The sequence below is a fragment of the Brachypodium distachyon genome, chromosome 1 (assembly GCF_000005505.3).
Source record: "Brachypodium distachyon strain Bd21 chromosome 1, Brachypodium_distachyon_v3.0, whole genome shotgun sequence".
Taxonomy (NCBI): domain Eukaryota; kingdom Viridiplantae; phylum Streptophyta; class Magnoliopsida; order Poales; family Poaceae; genus Brachypodium; species Brachypodium distachyon.
The window spans coordinates 18,672,762-18,693,601 of NC_016131.3; the positions used below are offsets into that span (position 1 = coordinate 18,672,762).

A 20,840-nucleotide genomic window follows, 5' to 3' on the forward strand; every position below is an offset into this window, starting at 1 on the left:
GGAAGTGCAAAAGGCAGCGAGTAGCTCTATGTGCAAGGGGTTCTCTCCTGAATTCCTGGTGGAGAAGACGCCCTTGGGTAGCGCAACAAGGCTAAAGCCTTCTACAAATTCATCTATAAAAAAGGCCTTCTACAAATTGTCTAAACGAATTAATAATGTGCTTTTCTGCTTTAGGAGCGCTTGGAGCCTAATTCCTTCGATGTTGGCAGTCATCAGATATGGAAAACCGTTAGGTGAAGCGCTTTACATGCAATAATGGGTGGCTGAAAGCGATGGTGCAACATGAAGTATCCAGTGAAGGTCGTGATAACGAAGAAAATCTAGATCTACGGAAGCAGAAAATATAGAGGGAAAGTACATATAGCTGTTGTTCTTTAACTACCCAAAAGGAATCACCCTCATGAGACCTAAAGCTACTTTCAAAACGATAAAAATGGAAGACACAGCACATGCCTACCAAGCTCTGAAAAGCTTGCGTTTGAGTAGCTACCAACCGAGAGCTTGTCCACCCGACCCCATTGCACACTTTCGAAGTTCAGAAAAAAAAATATGTAAAAGCAATTGTGTACATGGACACAAACTACCACGCTACAAATTTTCAGATCTAAAACTAAGACACAGCTCGAGTGGAAAAGAAAATCCAACGTGTATAGTGGTAACTACTGAATTCACATCAGATAGCTACAATTTGTTGAGATTTTCCACAAAAAGTTCCATAATTTGTTGAAACTATCAAACGGGTAGGGTAACTAGGGTCGGCGGCACCGGAAATGTTCTCCTACTAACTGTATAAGCTCCAAACTTCAATTAAAAAAACAAGCAAAAAGATACATATGACAAGAAATGGAAGAACTGGCATAGTTATATACTTTTGGTGACTTTATTAATGGGGGCCAAGATGACATGGGCACCCCCAAATAGTTTACTAGTAAAGTCAACCCAATATCTAGTAACAAATGAAATGGTTAAAAAGAGAAGAAAACACGCGAGCTAATGTTGCCATAAATGGGCAAGATAATACAGCATCCCTTGGTATACAAGTTTGTCCGTATGACAGAATTCCAGCTTATGTTGGAACACTTCTAAGTGTGTGCCGCAATCACCACTGCACATCTCATCGGAAAACCAAAAGACCTAATACACGTAGAAATTAAACTAAAATCTGAAACCTTCACAAAATGTTTGTATCCGCTCCTCTAGCATGTTGGTGTCCATAAACCACACCTCTGGTTAGCTAGAAACAATTAACTAACCTGTATATTAATCTGATATCACCAATTCACAGTACTGCATCTGAATACCTGATATAATGGGTGTCTCGCCTATCACAAGTCATATATGACTATAAAATATTCTCCCCTAGGAAGTGATACCTGTAGAAGGATACAACAAATCATAGTCAGAAACAAAGTTTGCATCATTTCTTCTCAATACAGGTTCGACAAAGAAAAGGATACAACAAATTATAGAAACATACAGCCTAAAATACTGCATGTATGATGTACTGCAGATCAAGGGCTGACTAGTGAAACTATTTAATACATTGCAAAAAGAATGTATTCCATTCAACTCAGTTCGAACATAACCACCAAGGTTTAGGCTATAGCACACATTTGCATGACTGAATGGATAGCAAACAAGCTACCGTGCATGACAGATTATGCCTGTGTACTCGAGACAAACCTACACCATATTTGACTATGATCTACGCGAGGATGGATGCGAAAACCAATGAGCACAGTTGTCTGAATTAAAACTTAAATCTTACATCTCCACAACAAGTTGGGCTAGATGACCCAAGACTTGGTGCATTCTATACACAAAATCCTTTAGGACAAAATAATCTTCTGAGATCCACACTCACTTGTGTAACTGAATAGGTACTCACTCATTCTTAGCAAAGCAGAAATAGGAAGTACAACACTGTTGTCATTTCAATTGCAACCGATTGACTAACTCTGTAATTACAAATTACGCTACAGTATGTTTACTCATTGAACACATAGTATTAACTTGTTGCCAGAATTCAAAATACATACGACCACAAACAAATCATCAAAAAGGTATTAATAAATTAACTATAATATAAGGAAACGCTACAAGGATAGGATCTAGGCTCACACAAATACTTCAAAATTGTGTTATAGCCTGCATATACAGGTAAAGGTAAGCACTAGCATACACCAACTTGTGCAAAATCTAAGTCCCTAAACAATGAACGCCCATCGATATCTGTAGCCCCGCAGAACAAAGGCATGCATATCTATATCGAACAAACTGTTCATGAATAATAATTGAATCACATTCTGTCTCGAATTTTAGAGGTCAACCAGAACAAATTATTCTTCAACGGATTGCCATGATTATGATTATATTCTAAAAAGGGAAATTCATTCCTATGTAGAATGTAGAACTATAGAAGTTCATCTGACAAATGGAATTACCACAATGTCCATCGTCCAGCCACATGACTTAGGCTGCGTTTGGCATTGCGGTGGATTCTCATAATCCCGTTTTTCTCACCCGCTTTTCACTATTTTCGTGTTTGGCTAACCAACTTTTCCCTACTTTCGTGTGCATTTTTCCACAGATTATAAAATAAGTTCAGCGCAGCACAGCAGCAATGCCAAACTGAGCCTTAAAGCACTACACTTTAGAGAGATGATTATATGAGCATGGGTGCTGGTTGTGGCACATGCGCACATGCTCATCCTACATACTTCATTTAGTCCATTCTATAAACGAATGTTGTAACATTAGGTTCCAAACAATTTAGTTACTCTTTCCAAACAATTTAGGTACTCACCTCAGATCCATAATAAGTGTCTCAGATTTAGTACAGAGACACTTATTATGGATCGGAAGGAGTAAGTGATTTTGCTAAGCCAGTTGTACATCAAATGCTGTCATAATTGCTCATGGCTCACCCAATTTACCATTGATATTTGAGCGTACTGTTTTCCTCTCACTTTCCCTTTGTTATTGTTCAGGCACATGCATACACATCTTCAACACTGTCAAGTACAATCTAACTTCGGAATAAAACTATAGAAACAAATTAAATTGTAGCAAATCACTTTTTTTTTCCTTACGAAAGAGATGACACAAAACTGATCCTGGCATTATGTCAAAGATTATTGAATAGATACCCCTGTTAATCCCTGCTCGGTCACTGTGTAGCCGATAAACTGATTAATCGGCATATTAACTACTTAACTGACCGATTAGCTTATTAATCCCCTACTCATCAGCCAACAGAGCAGCTACCAGTTAGCGATTTCCTCAACATTGAATGGATATGGAAATTAGATGAATCCGATTACTGTGCGCATCTTACACCAATGGCCATTGATTTACCAACCACAACTGATATTGCAAAAAACATCATTGGCCCATAATCATTTCGGTTCGCCACGCACTACACAGAAGCACATCTCAGTTCAATGGAATGGATAAGGAAGTGCTCACTATTTGATTTATTCATTATTGATATTCATTATCGTTCAAAGCTCTGGAAGTTTCCACGAGTTATACTCAACAATGCTTCCATTACGGTCAAAGCAGACAGACCACACCCAATTCGACCAGTTAAATGTGATATGTAAACTGCGATAGTATCATTACAAGAGGAGTCATGCCAATCGTTATATGCAACCTATTAACTCATCTGATCTACTCCCTCCGTTTTTTATTATAAGGCATACATTTTTTCGCAATAATATTAATGCAGTCCATCGAATGAGCCTTTACCGAGCAACTCCCTGCTAATTTTCCTCCATGCCCGTTAACTAACAGCCCCATCATCAATTCACGCAGAAGGAATCTCCTAATTTTCCTCCGTGCAACATTAACTAACTGCCCCATCATCTATTCACGCAGATGGAAACTCATAATTTTCCTCCACGCATGCGCATGCAGCAAGCAACGGTTGGACTCCCGTTTTTTTCTCAACTGTTGCGCGCCTTACAATTGGGAAATCGGTAGAAAATTTTATGCGCCTTGTATAAAGAAACGGAGGGAGTACCAGGTTAACGCCCCCAAAAGACACAAGTATGTAAAACAATGTTATGACTAGCTGAAACAATACTAATAGTCTAATACTACAGGATGAACTAAGTAGCATTCTAGCTTTGAAGACGAAGTTGTGAACTTTTCGTGTTCATACCAAATATCTTATGCATTCTCAACTCCAGACAGATCACAGGAATAATATCAGTGTGTTGCATAAGAAATTTGATGAAACCCCCCAGAAAGGTCTGTTGATTATACAGTAGCATCTACTGCTTAAGCATATGACATCCAAGTATGCCACATTTTTCCTTTTTGAGCAGAGACATGGAGATGTTGTTTTCCTGAACTATGAAGGGAAGATAAATTGCACTACTTATACTTGTTCTACTTTTTGAATAGCTGACTTATGCAAAATCTTTCTTTTCTCAAAATATGGTGAAATTTAACAGCAGCTCAAAGAAAAATGTTGAAGTGGATACGGACCTCTGCTTGTCTGATTATTATTAACAGTATAGTTGCCCATGTAACTTCCTGGCATGTTTGATTTAATATCTGGATCAATATTTCCAAGATCATTATCAAAAGGAGGAATGTCGATCTCAGATGATGTGAACCTCCAGGTTGAGTCACCATAAATAGAGTTGTTGCCATATGTATCTATGCTGTTCATCTCATATGCATTGGCAGATGCAGAAAAAGGTTCACCAATGGTGCCAGTTGGGTTGCTCCTCCCATAGCTGCCAGAGGGCAAACCAAAGTTATCTCCAGTTCCACGGCCAAGGTTACCAGATGTGAGGCCTGAAATGCTGCCCATACCATGGGCAGACGTAGGACCTCCCCAGTTTATGCTATCTCCAGTAATACCAACTTGACTCCCACTTCCAGATGGTATAAAAGAGTTCATGTTTGTAGGGCTGTTCTGGTAGTTCACATTTCCATTACCCCAAACATTCCTTCCCATTGAACTTAATATTGATCCTGAATCATCATTAAGCCCAACATAACCAATAGGACTGCCTAATCTGTTTGAACCACCATTGTAGTATGAACCAATTTGCCGCCCATTTGAGTTATTGAGGAAATTAGAGTTCACGCCAAAATTTGAGTTCATCCCAGCTTCAACATTCATGCCCATTCCATAACCAGGGCCAAATGACGAGAACCCATTTCGGGCGCCCGAGAGAAGACCAAACCTTCCATCCACCCTCATTCCATAACCTCCTATCGGGTTTGGATTATAGCCCTGGTTGAAGCCATTCAAGAAGTTATGAACCCTACTAATAGCATAGTTCTGGCCTCCAGCAGGTGACCGTGCAACAGGTCCAGGTGATTGCTCCTTTGGGACAGCCCTCTTGACTTCAACCATCTTACCATTAAGCTCATGGAAGTTCTTGTGCAGAGCCTTATCCACTGCATCTTCTGAATCATAAGTGATGAAGCCAAAGCCCCTAGGCCTCTGCGTGTTGTGGTCGTACATGACAACCACATCTGTTATCATACCAAATTGCTCAAAATACCTTCTGAATTCAACTTCAGTAACATTGGAAGCCAGGCCTCCAACAAAGATCTTTCTGGTGCGCACTGGTCCAGGCGAGCCTATGCTGCTGCCATTGTTCTTGCTTGCGATGCTCTGGTCATCTCTGGGAACAGCTTTCTTTGCTTCGACCTGAATTGCGCAGACAATTGAGCTCAAACAGTGAAATTACACCAGAATTCCCAACGAAATGGAAATGAGTACATTAGCGGAAGAAAGAGCAAGAAGGGTAGCATATGATTACCATGCGGCCGTCGATCATGTGCTTGTCCATGGTGACTCGCTCAGCAACGCCTGGCTCAGCGAAGACTATGAACCCAAACCCACGGGCGCGACCAGTGTTGCGGTCCCGCATGATGACGGCCTCCGTGACCTCCCCGAAGCGGCCAAAGTACTCGCGGAGGCGTTCCTCGTCCGTCTCCCAGGAGATGCCGCCGACGAAGAGCTTCCCGGAGTCCGCCTCCATCGCGTCCTCCCCTCCCCTCCTACCCCTGCAATCCACAAGTCACGCGGAATTCATACCAGCCAGCCATATCAAATGCAGACAAAACCCCGACTTATCCACAACGCAACCACAAAAACGCACGCCCCGGCGCGCGCAGGACGCACATCAGCTAGATCCGAGCTGAAAGCAACGCCGCGATCGAGCCGCGCCCTAGGCCCACGCAGCAAAACGACAAGCTCCCTTCACAGGGCCACGGAATTACACGCCCGGCCGCGAGATCCGTACCAGATCCGGCCGATCCAGCACCGATCGGCGCGGCGGGGGCCGGGGGCGGGGCGGAGCTCGCACACACACGGGCGGATCGGATGATGACTCACCGATCGGTCGTCGTCGTCGTCTGCGGCGGCGGCGGCGGAGGGATCGGGGCGGGGCCGCGTCGCCGCTCCTCCTCTCGATCTCCGGCGGTGGCAAGATCTCGATGCGGGTGCGGGGAAGAGGAGAGGGAGGTTGGGATGTTACTTGGGCTTGGACGCTTCGTCTCCTCCTCTCCTTTTTATCGAACTTTTGCTCCCCCCCCCTCCCCTCCTTCCTTCCTTCCGCTCGCTCGCTGGGTGCTGCGATGCGATGCGGTGGTTGTTTGTTGTTTTTTTTACTTTTGTGGAGGAGGGTTGCCTTTTTTAATCGGTTTCCGCTGCCCTGCAATTGCGGTGCTCGGCTCGATTGGGAAAGCAGCGGCAGCGGAGCCAGAGGGGGGTGGTGACGCGGAAAATGGCATAAATATTCGAGGGAGGCTCTTCTTGCCTCTGCCTGCCGCGCTGGACCTGAGGTGGGCTGCTGCGCCGAGGAGGAAGACGAACCCAGCAGCTGATGCCCCCGCTGGCCGCTGCTGCCACTGACGTGGACAACCGGACCAGGGCCGGCCCAATGGCCTTCTTGCTTTACAAACTCAGCGCCGTATCCTATAGAGAAATGTTCAAAGATAAAAAAATTTTGCTAAAATGATTTTTAGAAAAGACATTTTTAATCTTGAACGATGATATTCGTTTGTAACATGAACCCTGAGCTAACCCTGAACTTTCAAAACCAACAGGCGGACTTTGAACTTTCTTATCTCGGATAATGCCTACCGACTCTAACCTTGAACTTTCTTTGGCAAAGGGCTGGAAACAAATAGGTGCAGACCACGTAGTGCCCTTCCCACTTTTTCCTCATATATATTTTCAAAGCAAATCAGGATGAGGGTAGGATGTTGTTCAAATAAGAACGTTGAGCGGATGTTACTCAAATGCCAGCATGGATAGGATGTTTTTCCCCATATATATTTTTCAAAACAAATGTGGATGAGAGTAGGATGTTAAAATAAGAACGTCGAGTGAATGTAACTCAAATGCCAACATTGATAGGATGTTTACTCGATTTGGACGGATAAAAATATTGCAAATCGCTCGATGAGTACTTTGTACCACGTGAATCATCAAGAGAGTTTTATGTAAACATTGGCTCGCGTGGCCAACAATGGAGGCAGTGACGATGGTAGAGGATGAGCAGATAATTAGGTAAATGGAAAAAATGAGGTTGGAGGAGCACGGAGATGACCTTATGCAAACAACAATGTTAGTGTGAGCAAGGAACATAGATATGAGATTCCGATCGAGTTCACATTTTTGTTGGTTGTCAAACAAACCCAAAGTCAGGACATGCAAGAATTCACCGGGATCAGGAAGTCTAGGGTTCAATTTCAAGGATCGAGAGTTCAAACTTCATATCTGATCCATCTTTGGTAGCCAACTTGATGTGCCATTCCCTTGGTCCATATGAGGAGTGTGCTCCTGGAGTTGTGGAACCCAATGAAAATGGCAAAGGTGGTAAGGAAGATTGGGAGATCGAGCGCTGGAGTAGCAGGGGTTATGTGGATCTGGGAATGGTTAAAGCGGAGAGGCGTGTGAGATCCCGTCGGAGTTTTCTTATTTCGACAGATTCCTCGTGGTGAAGAGAAGAATTTCTAAAGAAGACAAGCAAATGTTGGAGTTAGTCGGTGTTGGATACCATGCTTACCAAAAGATAAAGTAAGCTTGAGGATCTGGTAGTTCGCCTATCAACCCAAGCTTCCGGTTGCTAATATAATTTGGCATCGTCGAATCATCCGCTATCTCATAATCACCCAAACTTCATTGATGACTCGTCCACAAACATTAGTGCTGCCCCATTTCATTGGCTCATTGTCCTACTCGAGCTGCCTTCATCGCTACCAAAATTAGAGATGCAGGCGGTGTCGAAGCATAATTTTTTTTCTAAGAGGTAAGAAACCCATATGGCTCTGCATCTATTGAAACTCAAAACCACAACTTTATAAAACGAACGTAAAAGAGTACTGAATCTAGATCTAAAATTACAATATCGAAAAAAGAAGCTAGATGACAGTTGCTAGCACGCTACTCACAAATGTTGAGCAATTTTTGTGCGACCGTCTCCAATCGGTTGCATCTATAATCCATGAAAGTCTACATCGCATTTCGCACACTGAAGTAGGGACTAGGTATCAATCCTGATCATAGAAACATCATTTGTTTCCTTTCCTTTCGTTAGTGTTTTGGTCAGACTGTCTTCGGTGAGAATCACCTCTTGTAGAGAGGTACTCCGTACCACACACTAAGGTCTTGATCTTAACTGGGGTCTTAAGTTTTCACAGTCTTTTGTTTTTTCTAAATTGGCAATTTAAACTTTCACCAACTTTTTCGTCATCACCTCCAAGACTGAACATAGCATAGCACATCAACAGTAAACCAAACCTAACAAAAGTACGGATAAACTATGCAGATATTAGGAGTTGCTAACCAAACAAACTACCTACACCCTCCGCTCTCTCCACTGAATGACCACCTGAAAGTAACTACTCCAACTTTTCAACATCGCCAGCAATATGTACACAATGCAGAATCCACTTTTTTTTTACCAGGTTCACCGTGGCATCTGCAATTTCCATCCCCACATGTAAAGGATGTTCAAAATTTTCACTGTCCCGAGTCCTGACTGCGGCAAGCAATCGACCGAGCTGCCCTGCACTAGCTTCAGCACTTGCTCTGCTTCCCTCTGGACCTGCTGCTCCGCCCGAACACGGCCAGCCTCGTAAAGACTCGCAGGATCCTGCTGGCGCACCGCCGCTGCGAGCCCCAGCGCATGGAGCCGATGCAGCTCCCGGACACGGCGCCTCGCCGCCTGCCCGCCGCCGCGTCCGCCCTGAAGCTCGCCTCTTTGCCGTCCTTGCGAACGGATCCTCCGCCTCCTCCTTTCACGGTGTTGTGCCGCTGCAGCGTCCGCTTCAGCGAGACGATCTCCTGCTCCAGCGCCTGGATCCTGAAGCTGGCCGTCTCGTAGTCCGACGCGTCGTCGTCGCCGCCGCGGGCGCGGAGCTTCGCGGCGTCGGCGTCCGTGTGGGTGTAGGCGCTGGTGGCGCTGAGAGGCTGGCTGGTGGGGACGGGGCCGCACCCGGGGCTCGGCGTGTACCCGCCGGCGCCCGGGATCAGCAGCTCCCCGGACGCGTACATGCAGCGGAACGAGTCCGAGGAGCGGTCGGCGAAGGCCCGCTGCGTGTGCAGCTGCTGCACGAACAGCGCCTGCACCACGAACCGGAGCGGCATCCGCTCGTTCTGCACCGCCTGGATGCACGCCTCGTGCGACAGCTTCCGGCACTCCAGGTGCCCGCACAGCGCCGCCTTCTCCTCCCCACACAAACCCGGATGATCCTGGAATCAGTTCAAAAACTAAGCAAAGCAAGCAATCGAACGGACTAACAGTTAATCGTGCCCATGCGATCGGGCGTAATTGTCTCACCGTTAAGTATGTGTTGATTGCTTCGTAGAGATGATCGTGGGTCTTCCGGTCGGCGGCCGGAACGACGCCGATCAGTTCTTCGAGCCTCTCCAGCCGGAGCTTGGGATCACACGCGACAACTTGCACGAGGTACCGATCCCACAGCTCCGCGACGGCCTCGGCGCCTTGTCTCTGCAACATGGCGACATGGTTCGACACGATGCTCTCCATTTCCATCACCTCCGGGCTATCCGCGACGGACCGGTCGGCATCTTCTTGCTCCGGCAGGGGCAGGTCGTCAACGCAGGCGAATCGCAGGTGAGAAGCGACCAGGTCTCGCAGCCTCGCGCGGCTCGCCTCCTTCAGCTCGAGCGACAGCGACCGCGAGAGCAGCGCGAAGTAGAACGCCGCGGGGAGGATGGCCGCCTCCGCCGGGACCGGGAGCAGCTCGACCACGCCCTGCAGGATCTCCGCGGCCCTCCTGTTGGCGTCGCTCTCGCCGCGGCCGGCACCGGCCTCGTCGTCTTCGGCGCCGCTGCACGCCCAGAACTTGTGGGTCTTCTTGGAGAGCACCCACTTGTTGGCGTAGAAGAGCACCACGGGGCTCACGTACTTCTCCTTCATGCCCTGCCGCCGCAGCGCCTGCACGATCCGCCGGAAGAACTCCAAGGGCAGCGCCACCAGGTCCTTGATCCACAGGTCCCGCGCCGCGAGCTCCTTGACGAGCTCGGCGTCCCAGCGCCGGCCCACCAGCAGGCCACGCGCGGCATCGGCGTCCACGATGCCGCCGGGATCCTCGCCGCGGCGCTGCTGCTCCGAGTCCGGATCGAGGATCTCCATGCACGCCATAAACGCCAGCGACTCCACGCAGCGGCTGACGACGAGGAGCTCCTCGGCCATGGGGAGCAGCGGGCGGCAGCGCTGGAGGACGATGAGGGCGTCGTCCCAGCTCTGCAGCACCACCTGGTTGATGTACAGGTCGCAGCGCGCGCCGAGGCCGCGCGCGCCCAGGAACTCCACCGCGCAACGCACGGACGCCACGTTGAACGGGTCCAGCAGCGCCACGGCGGCGTCGTCGCCGTAGCAGAAGAGCGCGATCACCTCCAGGGCCTCGGAGCCGCCGGGGAAGCTGGCCGGCAGCTCGATGGCGTCGCCAGAGTTGTTTTCCTCCTGCTGCGTCGTCGCCTCGCTGAAGTACCGGCATCTGGATGCCAGAGGATCCCTGTGCAGATTGAAGCTCTTGCCGGCGACACGGACGCTCACCGTTGCCGGTGACCCGGTCTCTTTCGCCCTGCGATCCAGAGCAGTCAGAAACTCAGAATTGGACCGAAGCAAAGAAAACAAGCACTGGTAAAGCTCAAGCGCGGCAGAACGCACGTACCAAGCAAGAACCCTCCTCTGCAGCAGGAAAGCCGTGCTCGGGCTCGAGTAAGGGCTAAACATGCCCGCCGCCGGTGACATCTCCACTTCCGTCTCCGTCGTCTCCATCCCCATAATCTTTTCCATCAGCTTATCAGCTCTCGCAGCACCTACGGGTCTAATTAGGCGCTAGGCTAGGAGCAGCGACGGCACATATAAGCAGTACAGCGTGCGCATGTGGAGTGCGGAGGGAAGTAACATAGGGAGGCGTGCAAAAGGGTACAATGGCTGAGGGCGCACGAATGGGGGTTGAACCCCAGTTTTAAGGCTGGGAAATCGGATCGCCCTCGTGCAAGTTTTCTTTAATTCCCCTGCCGCGTTTCCTCGTTAGATTTCGCCCCCGCGCGCCCTCTGCCTGCTCCCACGGCGGCATCCTCGTGAGGATCCGAGCGGGTCAACACTAGTTTAAAGCCCCCGCACACGGCAATGGCCACCTTGCAGTTTTAGATTTAGCCACCAAATTGCACGCTTGGATCCATGATAGAGATCGGAACACCTGATATGAAAATGAGAAACGCTGATTTTACCAGCACGATTGGTGCATGCCAGTTGTGTCCGATATTCTTAACCAGATGGTGGAAAAAAAGGATGGACTTCGTTGTTGCATGCTTCGTACTCTCCATGTACGAACTGTACGTGCCCAAAAAAGTCCAAGCTAAACAGGCGCTTGGCATTTGGCAAAGCACGGGGACTTCTACTACCAGGCGTGGTTGCTTGGAGGGATCAACCTCATTTTAAAACTGCCTCGAGACTTCGCGCATCGTCTCCGATCCAGAGTATTAATTCTTTTCTGCTCACGGTTGGGCTATCGGAGAAATTTAAAGACCAAGTTTTAATGGCATAACTTGGACGGATGCGCTTCCATACTGCTTTCTTTTTATAAAGGCGAGCGTGCACATTGACGATTACCAGCACAGGCTCTGAATATCATAGTAGTAGCAGGAATCAAGTTTCAGGTCCCCATCGTTCGATTCAACGGGGGCGTTTCTTCATTCACCACGCAGGCACGCCAGAAAACTCTGGTTTAGACTTCGGAACTGTAGAATTGCTTCTTTATTGAAGATCTGACGTGAGAGGCCTAAAGGCTTAAGCTAGCGCAGGCTGCGCAGCGGCATGGCGTGTGATACTCTGCCTCTCCGGATCCCCGCGTCAGCCGAGCTCGTCCTCGCGGAAACAAAGCAGACGATGGGCTGCCTTTGGTGATTGGCTTCCATTCAGTGGATCGATTCTGAAGGACACACGTCAGTATAATTTTATCTCTGTTCTCGGCAATGGTATGGTCAGCGCGTTGTGCCGCTGCGCGCCCGGCTCCTTGCGATCGCCATTGAAAAAGGAGAATGTCGGCAATAATCAAATCGTTGACGTGCATCGGCCGCTGCACGGCACGGGGTTGGGGAATTTAAGGTCGTGAATGCACGGACGGAGAAGTAGTATTTCGCTGTGGAATTTGAGGGCATCGGGAACCCAAGTCGCCATGCTTCTCCTCCCCGATGCGGCAGGCACCCACTGGTTGAAATTTTCTGAACCCTTTTTTCCGTGGCCCGTGACGCATCGAGATCGGCTACGGAATTTGTACCCGGCCTGCGATTCAGTTTCAGTGGGAGAACGGAATGCCGGGTCACGCACTCCTGCGGAAGCTGCGAAGCCCGTGATTCACATTTTCTTATCACTTTAGGGCATCAACTAGGAGTAGAATACTACGTGTTATTGATCGCCAGCTAATTTTACTTTGAGTTTGTTTACAGCTGAACATGTTATAAGCAGCCTCTGGTTTTTCCGTTTTTATATTCAACAGTTGTTCAGTTTGTTAAGCTTTTTTTCTTCTTCTAAGTTATGTTAGCAAACAGTATTGACTTATTTGAAGCCTGTCCTTTTCCTATAGAAGTCTGCTGTTACTCCTATATTGTTTTGGCATGCTCGTGATGGAGCAACTATGCGATAAGAGCATCTCTAGAATATCACTTGTATTGCCGGTTCTTAAAATGTTTATACGGTTCATCTAACCGTTTTGCTATACACACCTGGTTTTTGCTGAAAAACAGGCGATTTTGGGGCCGTCCAATTCATGCTTGAGGGTTCGTGCTTTTTAGTCGTGGCCTTTTTTTTTTGGCTCGACCGCTTTTTGCCTTTGAACTCACTCTTCTTCCATCTGCCGACTGCCCTCGGAGCGAGAGGATGGGGATGCGGTCACGCGGGGAAGGGGAGGAGTCGATTTTGCTCGCCGAAGGCTGGCTTCCCCGTCCGGTGAGCTTCCCCTTAATTTTTTGGTATCCCCGTCCTCCCTCCTCCCTCCTCCGTGCGGTCCTCGCGGGGTCGGTGTCGACTTGGCCCTTCCACATCGATGGCGACGGCACAGCAAGCGGGCGCGCTGGCATGGCCCTCGAAGCGCCCACCGGGAGACCATCCTCCGTCGCCTCTGAACTCCTCCCACCCTGCAAGGTTATCGCCGAGCTGCATTTGCTCCGACCCACAAGCTCTCGCACAGACCATATGGGCTTCGCCGGACGAGGAGGAGAGGACCAAGTGTCTGCACTCGAGGGTGCGGGCCGACGCTGGGCTCGTACATCACCATGGCGGCGATGTGGCGAGGTGAAGGCACGTTTGCTCATGCTTGCGTTTGGTTGCTGATTTTTGTTTGCTTGCGTTCTGTTGTTGGCTCCACTGTGACGAGGTGAAGATCGCAGAGGGCAGAGGCTAGTGCCTGTTGAGGGGGTTTCGATCTGCACTCGTCGGCGGTGACATCTATTAGGTGGTCATCATATCAGTTTGGTCGTTCTGTTCCATTTTTGGTGGTTGATTTCTCCCCTTTTTTCTTCGGGTGGATGTGGAGATGGGAAGGTAGTAGAGGCAAGGGCAGGTTCGATTTCGTGCTTGTCGGCGGTGACGCCTGCTCTTGGCCGTCAGGTTAGCCTCTGTCCATGTGACGTGGGGTTGCCCTTTTCTGAATCTTAAACTCCGGCTAGCTGTAGTTCAGTTCGCGCATTATGGCTTTATGATGTGTTTGTGGTCTCTGTTCATGGATATGCTTTTGGCTATGCCCACTGGAAGTAATTTATTTTGAACTAATATAACAACATTTTCATCCAAATTTTATGTCCATTTTCTGGTTCTATAGGTGGGCTAGTGCAAGTGTCATTTTGTTGTCTATATTCATGTTCCCGTCGGTCGCAACCTCCAACATGGTGGCCACCTACTTGCCCAACAAGGTGCGTGCAGCTCATGTTAGATTATTTGCTTGCAGACCTGCAGGGAAGTATGCTCTTGGGCAATAGTATGAGATGGGTTAACAACTTAGCCATAGAAGCTGTCGTAAAACTAACATTACGAATATGTAAATATTACTTGTCATTTATTGGTCAATCAGAGGCTCAAGTCTCTTTAGATGTTGGTCTGACTCCCGCAGCCACTTGGCACATATTGTCATATATGCTTTTTGGTATTTAGCTTGCTCTGTATGCAAGCTAATTTGGTTGCAGCTACTATATGCAGGATGGAGAACTTGCACAACATCAAGTGTCTATATATGCTGTTGTTTGTAACTATTTATTTTGGTATATGAATGTTTCTCTTCACTAAGATTTTTGGGACTGATAAGTTTTCGAATCAAGTGTCTATGGTGCTGTTTGTAGCTCTTTCTTTTCTTTTGGTATAGTAATGTTTTTGTTCACTAAGATTTTTGGGACTCAGGTGTTGACTGGCAAATCTTTGAAATGGACTTGAAACTATCATATTTCTGAAAGCATTGGCCATTTTGTATTTTCTACTGAAGTGGAGGACTTCTTTTATCATTAGATTATTTCTTTTCATGTTATTTCCAGTTGAAAACCCACCGTGTTCTTCTCCTGGACTCAGCAAACCTTGCTAAGGCTGCTTAGATTTAGAGTTATGTGATGCTTTTAGCTCAACTATTCTTATTCTAACTTCATCAACAGATAAGGATGTGTACATGCATTTAGACTAAGCCCAATATATGTTCTTGCACTTTGGTCAATTAAATGGTACATTTTATACCAATATAAATTACGCGCAGCTAGTTCAATGAGGAAGGCACTGCAACTTTTTAACTGAACCTAAAATGCGCAATGAACTAAATAGAAACATAAAATCGTAATTACTTGTGCCTATCGGTTCTATGAGGAAGGAGCTGCAACTTTTTAACTGAACCTTTTGTGTATATCTCCAGATTTTTTATGGTTTGTGATAATTCTAATTTTTGTTTGTAGGAAATCTGGGCTTATCATTGCAGTCTCTCTGTCTAGGGAAATCAGCTATGTTGTGTGTTATTAAGTGGTATTCAGTTTCAGTTAGCTACTTTTAGTGATTGAAATTGAGTTTTTCTGTTTACAGTCTTAAGGCCACAAGCTTTTGGAGGGGATTTATGCTGCCTAAAGGGGACAAGCTGGGGTTTTATGCTGCCTAAGATTTGCATCTTTTCTTTGCTTATCTTCAAGGAAAAGTTTCGTCTAGTAGTGTGTGTTAAGAAGCTTTGAGCATCTAGTCATGGGGTAACAGACATGGCTGAAACTATGTATCTTCTAGGCTCTCATCTTTTTTTCTTTTCGAACTAGAATACTCTAATCTTTTATGTGGCAAATGCATTGGTACCTTTTATCTTGTGTTCTGTTCTGTGTGTCACTACCACTGCTGTTGTTTATGGATTCAATGGCTGCTGGGTAAGTTGATTTTACTATCTATTAATATTCCTGCCTTTTTCTGGATACAAGGCAAAATTTGTAGGATGATTACATAGATCTATCCTTGTTATACAAACTGGTGAAACAACAATGAAGAGGTACACATTTTTTTGCCCTGCTTTTGTAAACTTTTTTTGCACATACAAATGATTTCTAAATGCGTATGTAGATCAACCTCTGGTTTTACAAAATCGGTTAGCTCTCTAATTGTATTCCTTTTTGGCACCTATACTAGTGTTCTTTTTGTAGTTTTGTTTCTCAATTGAAGTTCTGTTCAAATGCAATTGCAATGGTATTTGTCCGAGATTTTTTTCGCAATCGCACACCTGTGTTTTCTTGTTGCTGATGGATTGAGTAGTATCCGAGTTTTTTTATGATCGAACATCAAATTTGATCTTCTTTTTCACTCAATTGCATGCAGGTTCTTATTCGGAATCGTAGTGCAGACCAAACGCGATTGCATTTGACTTATATTGGATTTGCATCCTTGTGTTTTCTTTGCCCCTGAAACAATTGAATTCTAAATGATGTCATAGAACTACCTCTGCTCTTAAAATTTTGTTCCCTTTTTTGCATGTATACAAGTGCCCTTTTGTGTATTTTGTTTCGCAGTTGAAGTTATGTTCAAATGCAATTGTAATGGTAGTGTCCTAGATTTCTTTATGAACATCAAATTTGCTCTCCCTTCTTTTTACTCAATTGCATGTAGTATATTATTCGCAATCGTAGTGCGGACCAAACGCAATTGCAACTGACTTTTATTGGATTTGCACCCTTGTGTTTCTTTGCACCTGATGCAATGGCAAATCTGTTCACTATTGAATTCCTGATGCAATGTCTCATTTCCACTTTTTATTACCGTTTTCGCAATCGGAGTTCTGATCAAACGCAGTTGCAAGCGACTTGAATTGGAATTGCACTTTTTTGTTTTGTTCTTGATGCAATGGCAAATCTGTTCAATTCTGAATTCTGTGCAGAATTTGAATCTGTCATTTTTGCTTCTCTCATTGTATCAAAGAGCAGGAGCCTGCTACTGTGCATGTTTTCTATTGAGGAGCAGGCGACTAGTTATATGGTTTTAGTTGTGTTTCTGCTTCTAAGATTTATGTGTCTGGTTTTTATTGTAGTAGCAGGTGACTGTTTTTAACTCTTTTTTTCAGGCGACTGCTTATTTCTCCTAAACCAGGCGACTGCTTATTTCTCACAAACCAGGCGACCGGTGTATAGACAGATCCTTATCTAAAGGTGGTTTTACAGTTTTGATTTGGTTTGGGGCAAAACATAAACCAAAAAAGAGTACCGTATTTTTTTAAAGGGCTTGGCTAATACTCATGCGCCTCATTTTTAAGCAAAAGATTTAAATCTAAGTTGACGAATTAGAACTGTTAGATTAGTATTTAGATGCCACTTTACTCTTATTTTTTTATAATCTTAAAACACAAATCATATCCAATGAGTGAAAAATCAACTTATCTCTAACTAAAAATCAGACAACTTAGATACAACAAAGCCCAAAAAAACACTTCACGCTAAAATTCGAAAAAACGAAGTACATCATCTTCAACTAGTACATCTTGAACTTAAACATTAACCTAGCACTAAACATACCAAAAGGTCCTAGCTTCTCACCTGAATCTTCAGACTCGGACGCGGCTTCGCCTTGGCGCGCGGCATCTGCCTGGAAAGGGACCCTCGACTCGCGGAGGGCTTTCTGGATGAGGCGCACCCCCTTTTCGCTGGAATCGGAGTCAACGCGTGGTAAGCGGCTGGAGGCGGAACGGAAGCTCTCCTTGTTGGCAACAATCTGCATCTCCATCCGGTGACGGTCGGCGAGGGCCTGCTCTAGCCCGATGGCGATGCCGCCCGAGGGCGCCGGCGCTCCTCCTCGTTGGTGTCGTCGCCCCGTGTGGCTCCGCGCGGTGAGGCGGAGTGTCCGCAGCCTCTCGCCCCATCCCCATTGAGCTGTTGACGGGGGTGCATTGAGTGGTTGGTTTGCCGGTTCAGCGGTGACGGATTCGAGGGATTCCATATCGGCGGAGGTGACAGGGAATATGACATCCCCCATTTGTGCCCTAGTTATATCGTGCAGAGAGACGGGGTGACCTGTAAAAAAATATTACGGCCCAGACAGTTTTAAGGAATCTATTCGATGCGGTCTTTTTAATACCAAACCCATAACATTCATGGGCCGGGCGATATAATCCGGTAGAGATGCTGTAACTAAGGTCGAGTGACGCCCACCTCACCCGCTGCCGCCATAGCCGATGGACTCCTACAGCGCCTACAAACACCTTTGTGTGTCTTGCGGATCTCCGTGTCCGTGATGCTCCTGGTCTGTGCAGCTTGTCTGGATTGAGCTCCAGCAGGAACTAGAAGGTGACCATGCTGACATCGACATATTCCTGTTTAAGAATGCTTGATATCTCCCCCTGCATTGTACTTGTACGCTACCCTCCCTTGACTATCAACAGATTTTATTTATTCTTTAGAAAACCGGTGAATTGTGTTGATTAATAAATATATGAGGTGTATCATTATCATCAGTCTATTTATTTTAGATGAACGAGGACTTCATTCGTTCTAAATATTATGGGGAATACGAATGATAATGCACGTGCATGGTGCAGTTGTTTTTTGACACTTGTGCATAGTGCAGGTTTAGGGGAACAGGAAATTTATGCCGCATGGCGAAAGTAACGCCCGGCCCATGGCAAAAAAAGAACGTACGAGGCATTTCATAGGCCCAGCAAAATGCCTGTTAGCCTGTAGTTTCCCTAAAAAGATCCTATTCCTAAGGCTTCAGTGTGCTGTTTTGCAGCATACTTGTGCTGGGCAGCTGTGTTTGCTAATACTCCGTACATGTGAACACCTGATCACAGCCGCATCACGCTTGACAAACCACAGATTAAATAACCATGGTCGAACTTAAAATTTAATCCAATTAAAACAATACCAGTCGGCTACAGGAGTTGCGTTTCATTGATATTTCAGTCCGTTTCGATCAGCTTTTGCAGAGTTGCAGAACCCGATCGTTAACCTGATCGATCGTTTTGTTCTTTTGACTTCTGAAATTTGGGAATTTCTGTCATTTGGTTTTTAGGACTTCCAAAAGCAGCACACACGTGTACAGACGTAAATCAGCCGAGCAATAATTCACGGCAATCGATCTCAGAATTACCGCCAATAAAAATTTGTCGGATTCACTAAACATTGAGTATATTAATATCCGGCCATTGACAATTACATCATGCACCGGAGATTTTACATGACTATACTTGTGATAAAGTAGCATAAGGTAAAACATACGACTCCCTAGCTAATTAAACTCCTGAACGATGGTATCTTATCCTGAGAACTGTATTCTGACTATATATCTAGACATCTATTCTTGACGAAACCGTCGACGATCCATCCTCCTCCTGCTACTCTGGTGATACTTCTGAAAGACAAAACCCCAAAGGGGCTGACTATCAGAGAACAAGCATATAAAGCAAAATTAACTAAGCTGCCGTTATGCTTGCAAAATAAAAATAAGCTGCTGTTCAAAGCAAGTACTCCATATGTATTGAGAATATCACCTCAAGGCAGTGAGACGGAAGAACTAGCAGGCGCTGGTGATCCAGAAGACACCACTGGCGGCGCGGGCGTGGCGGGAGAAGTAGGAGGTGTTGGTGCCGCTGGGGAGGTAGGAGGCGTCAGTGGCGGCAGGTGTGTAGCTGTCAAATCCATCACCATGTTAATTAATCTCTCTTTGGATGCATAAAATTCAACCGGAAAAACAAATACAGAGAAACGAATCTATGAAAGATAATACAGTACAAGTAAAAGATGCTACAGAGTACTTACTTGCGCACGAGAACAACGTCTGAATCGGTATCATGGTGCCGCATCTGGCCGGCAGGATAAGCATACGGATCGGATCGATGGGCTTTGGGGCGAGTTTGCTCATGCCGCCGTTCATGCCGTGGCAGAGGCAGATCGGCGCCTTTGTAATGACGGACTTGAGACCGTCGCAGCACCCGCTCGGGGGCGTCGTCACCGTAAGGTTGGTGAGGTAGTCCATGCACAGTGCCATGCCCGTCAACGGCGTTAGGCACTCAGCCGGTGGTGGCGGCACCGGCGTCGTTGGCAGACCGGGCAAGTGAAACGGCGGAGCGCCTGGCGAGCCGGGGATTGATGGAAAGTGTGGCAAGTTAGGCAATGGTCGAGATGGCGGAGCGCCCGGCGCGCCGGGGCGTGGCCCGAACAGCGGCGGCAAAGGGAAGCGGAACAATGGTGGAAGGTTAGGGAAGCCAGGAATCTGTGGCAATGGCAGCGTGAAGCCGGGGATCTGGGGCAACGGCAGGCCGGGGAACGATGGAAGTCCCGGCGGGGCGCCTCCATTGGCAGTGGTGGCAGCTTTGGATTGGTCGGCTTCTTCCTCGAATCCTTGGGGCCTGGCATCGGACGGCTGCAATGCAGCGGCCACGACAGCGAAGGCGAAGAACAGAGCGACGAGGTGCTTGGAGAGCGCCATCTTTTTCGTGGAGGCTTTGGAGGATGTGTGGCTCTCGCTGTTGCTGAATTTTTTGGAGAAGGAAAGGTGGGGCGGTGGTCAATTTATATTGCTCCAGGTTATGTCTAGAGATAGAGAAATTAAACATCCGCGTGACAGTTCAAATCTTCTGTTCTTTTTAGTCCAAGTCGTTTGAGGTTTGCGCCTTTGGTTTATCTTGTCTCTACGAGAAGAGATCAGCGTATATGGGGTACCGTCCTTCCACCTTGAGCAAGTGAAATCTGCCTTTTTTTTCTTCCTGGATAAAGCTGATCGTTCAAATAAGAATGAGATACATCAGACGTCGTTAAGTCCAGACTTCTAGGTCCTGCCGTCCTGGTGTCTTGAAGCACCGTCCGTCAGATTTTTAGGTTTACATGTAGGAGTCCTGCA

General features: G+C 46.8%; 4 protein-coding genes across 4 annotated transcripts; all 4 read right to left on the reverse strand.

The window, feature by feature from the left end:
- Positions 1-858: 858 nt before the first annotated feature.
- Positions 859-6,759, reverse strand: LOC100836006 (heterogeneous nuclear ribonucleoprotein 1). Its single transcript, XM_003562760.4, has 4 exons — positions 6,368-6,759; positions 5,790-6,036; positions 4,495-5,677; positions 859-1,373 (listed from the first exon to the last, which is right to left on the reverse strand). Exons 2-4 carry the CDS (start codon positions 6,009-6,011, stop codon positions 1,360-1,362), a joined length of 1,419 nt encoding a protein of 472 aa, XP_003562808.1. The 5' UTR covers positions 6,012-6,036; positions 6,368-6,759; the 3' UTR covers positions 859-1,359.
- Positions 6,760-8,660: 1,901 nt separating this feature from the next.
- LOC100836841 (BTB/POZ domain-containing protein At5g48130) lies at positions 8,661-11,656 on the reverse strand. Its single transcript, XM_003562763.4, has 3 exons — positions 11,182-11,656; positions 9,822-11,091; positions 8,661-9,733 (listed from the first exon to the last, which is right to left on the reverse strand). Exons 1-3 carry the CDS (start codon positions 11,304-11,306, stop codon positions 9,059-9,061), a joined length of 2,070 nt encoding a protein of 689 aa, XP_003562811.1. The 5' UTR covers positions 11,307-11,656; the 3' UTR covers positions 8,661-9,058.
- A 5,710-nt stretch (positions 11,657-17,366) lies between these two features.
- LOC112269938 lies at positions 17,367-18,358 on the reverse strand. Its single transcript, XM_024457468.1, has 2 exons — positions 18,155-18,358; positions 17,367-18,016 (listed from the first exon to the last, which is right to left on the reverse strand). The coding sequence occupies exon 2, from the start codon at positions 17,976-17,978 to the stop codon at positions 17,478-17,480; it is 501 nt and encodes a 166-aa protein (XP_024313236.1). The 5' UTR covers positions 17,979-18,016; positions 18,155-18,358; the 3' UTR covers positions 17,367-17,477.
- A 754-nt stretch (positions 18,359-19,112) lies between these two features.
- LOC104583969 (proline-rich receptor-like protein kinase PERK2) lies at positions 19,113-20,467 on the reverse strand. The gene is made up of 3 exons (XM_010238022.3): positions 19,760-20,467; positions 19,492-19,629; positions 19,113-19,352 (listed from the first exon to the last, which is right to left on the reverse strand). Exons 1-2 carry the CDS (start codon positions 20,427-20,429, stop codon positions 19,493-19,495), a joined length of 807 nt encoding a protein of 268 aa, XP_010236324.1. The 5' UTR covers positions 20,430-20,467; the 3' UTR covers positions 19,113-19,352; position 19,492.
- Positions 20,468-20,840: the final 373 nt, after the last annotated feature.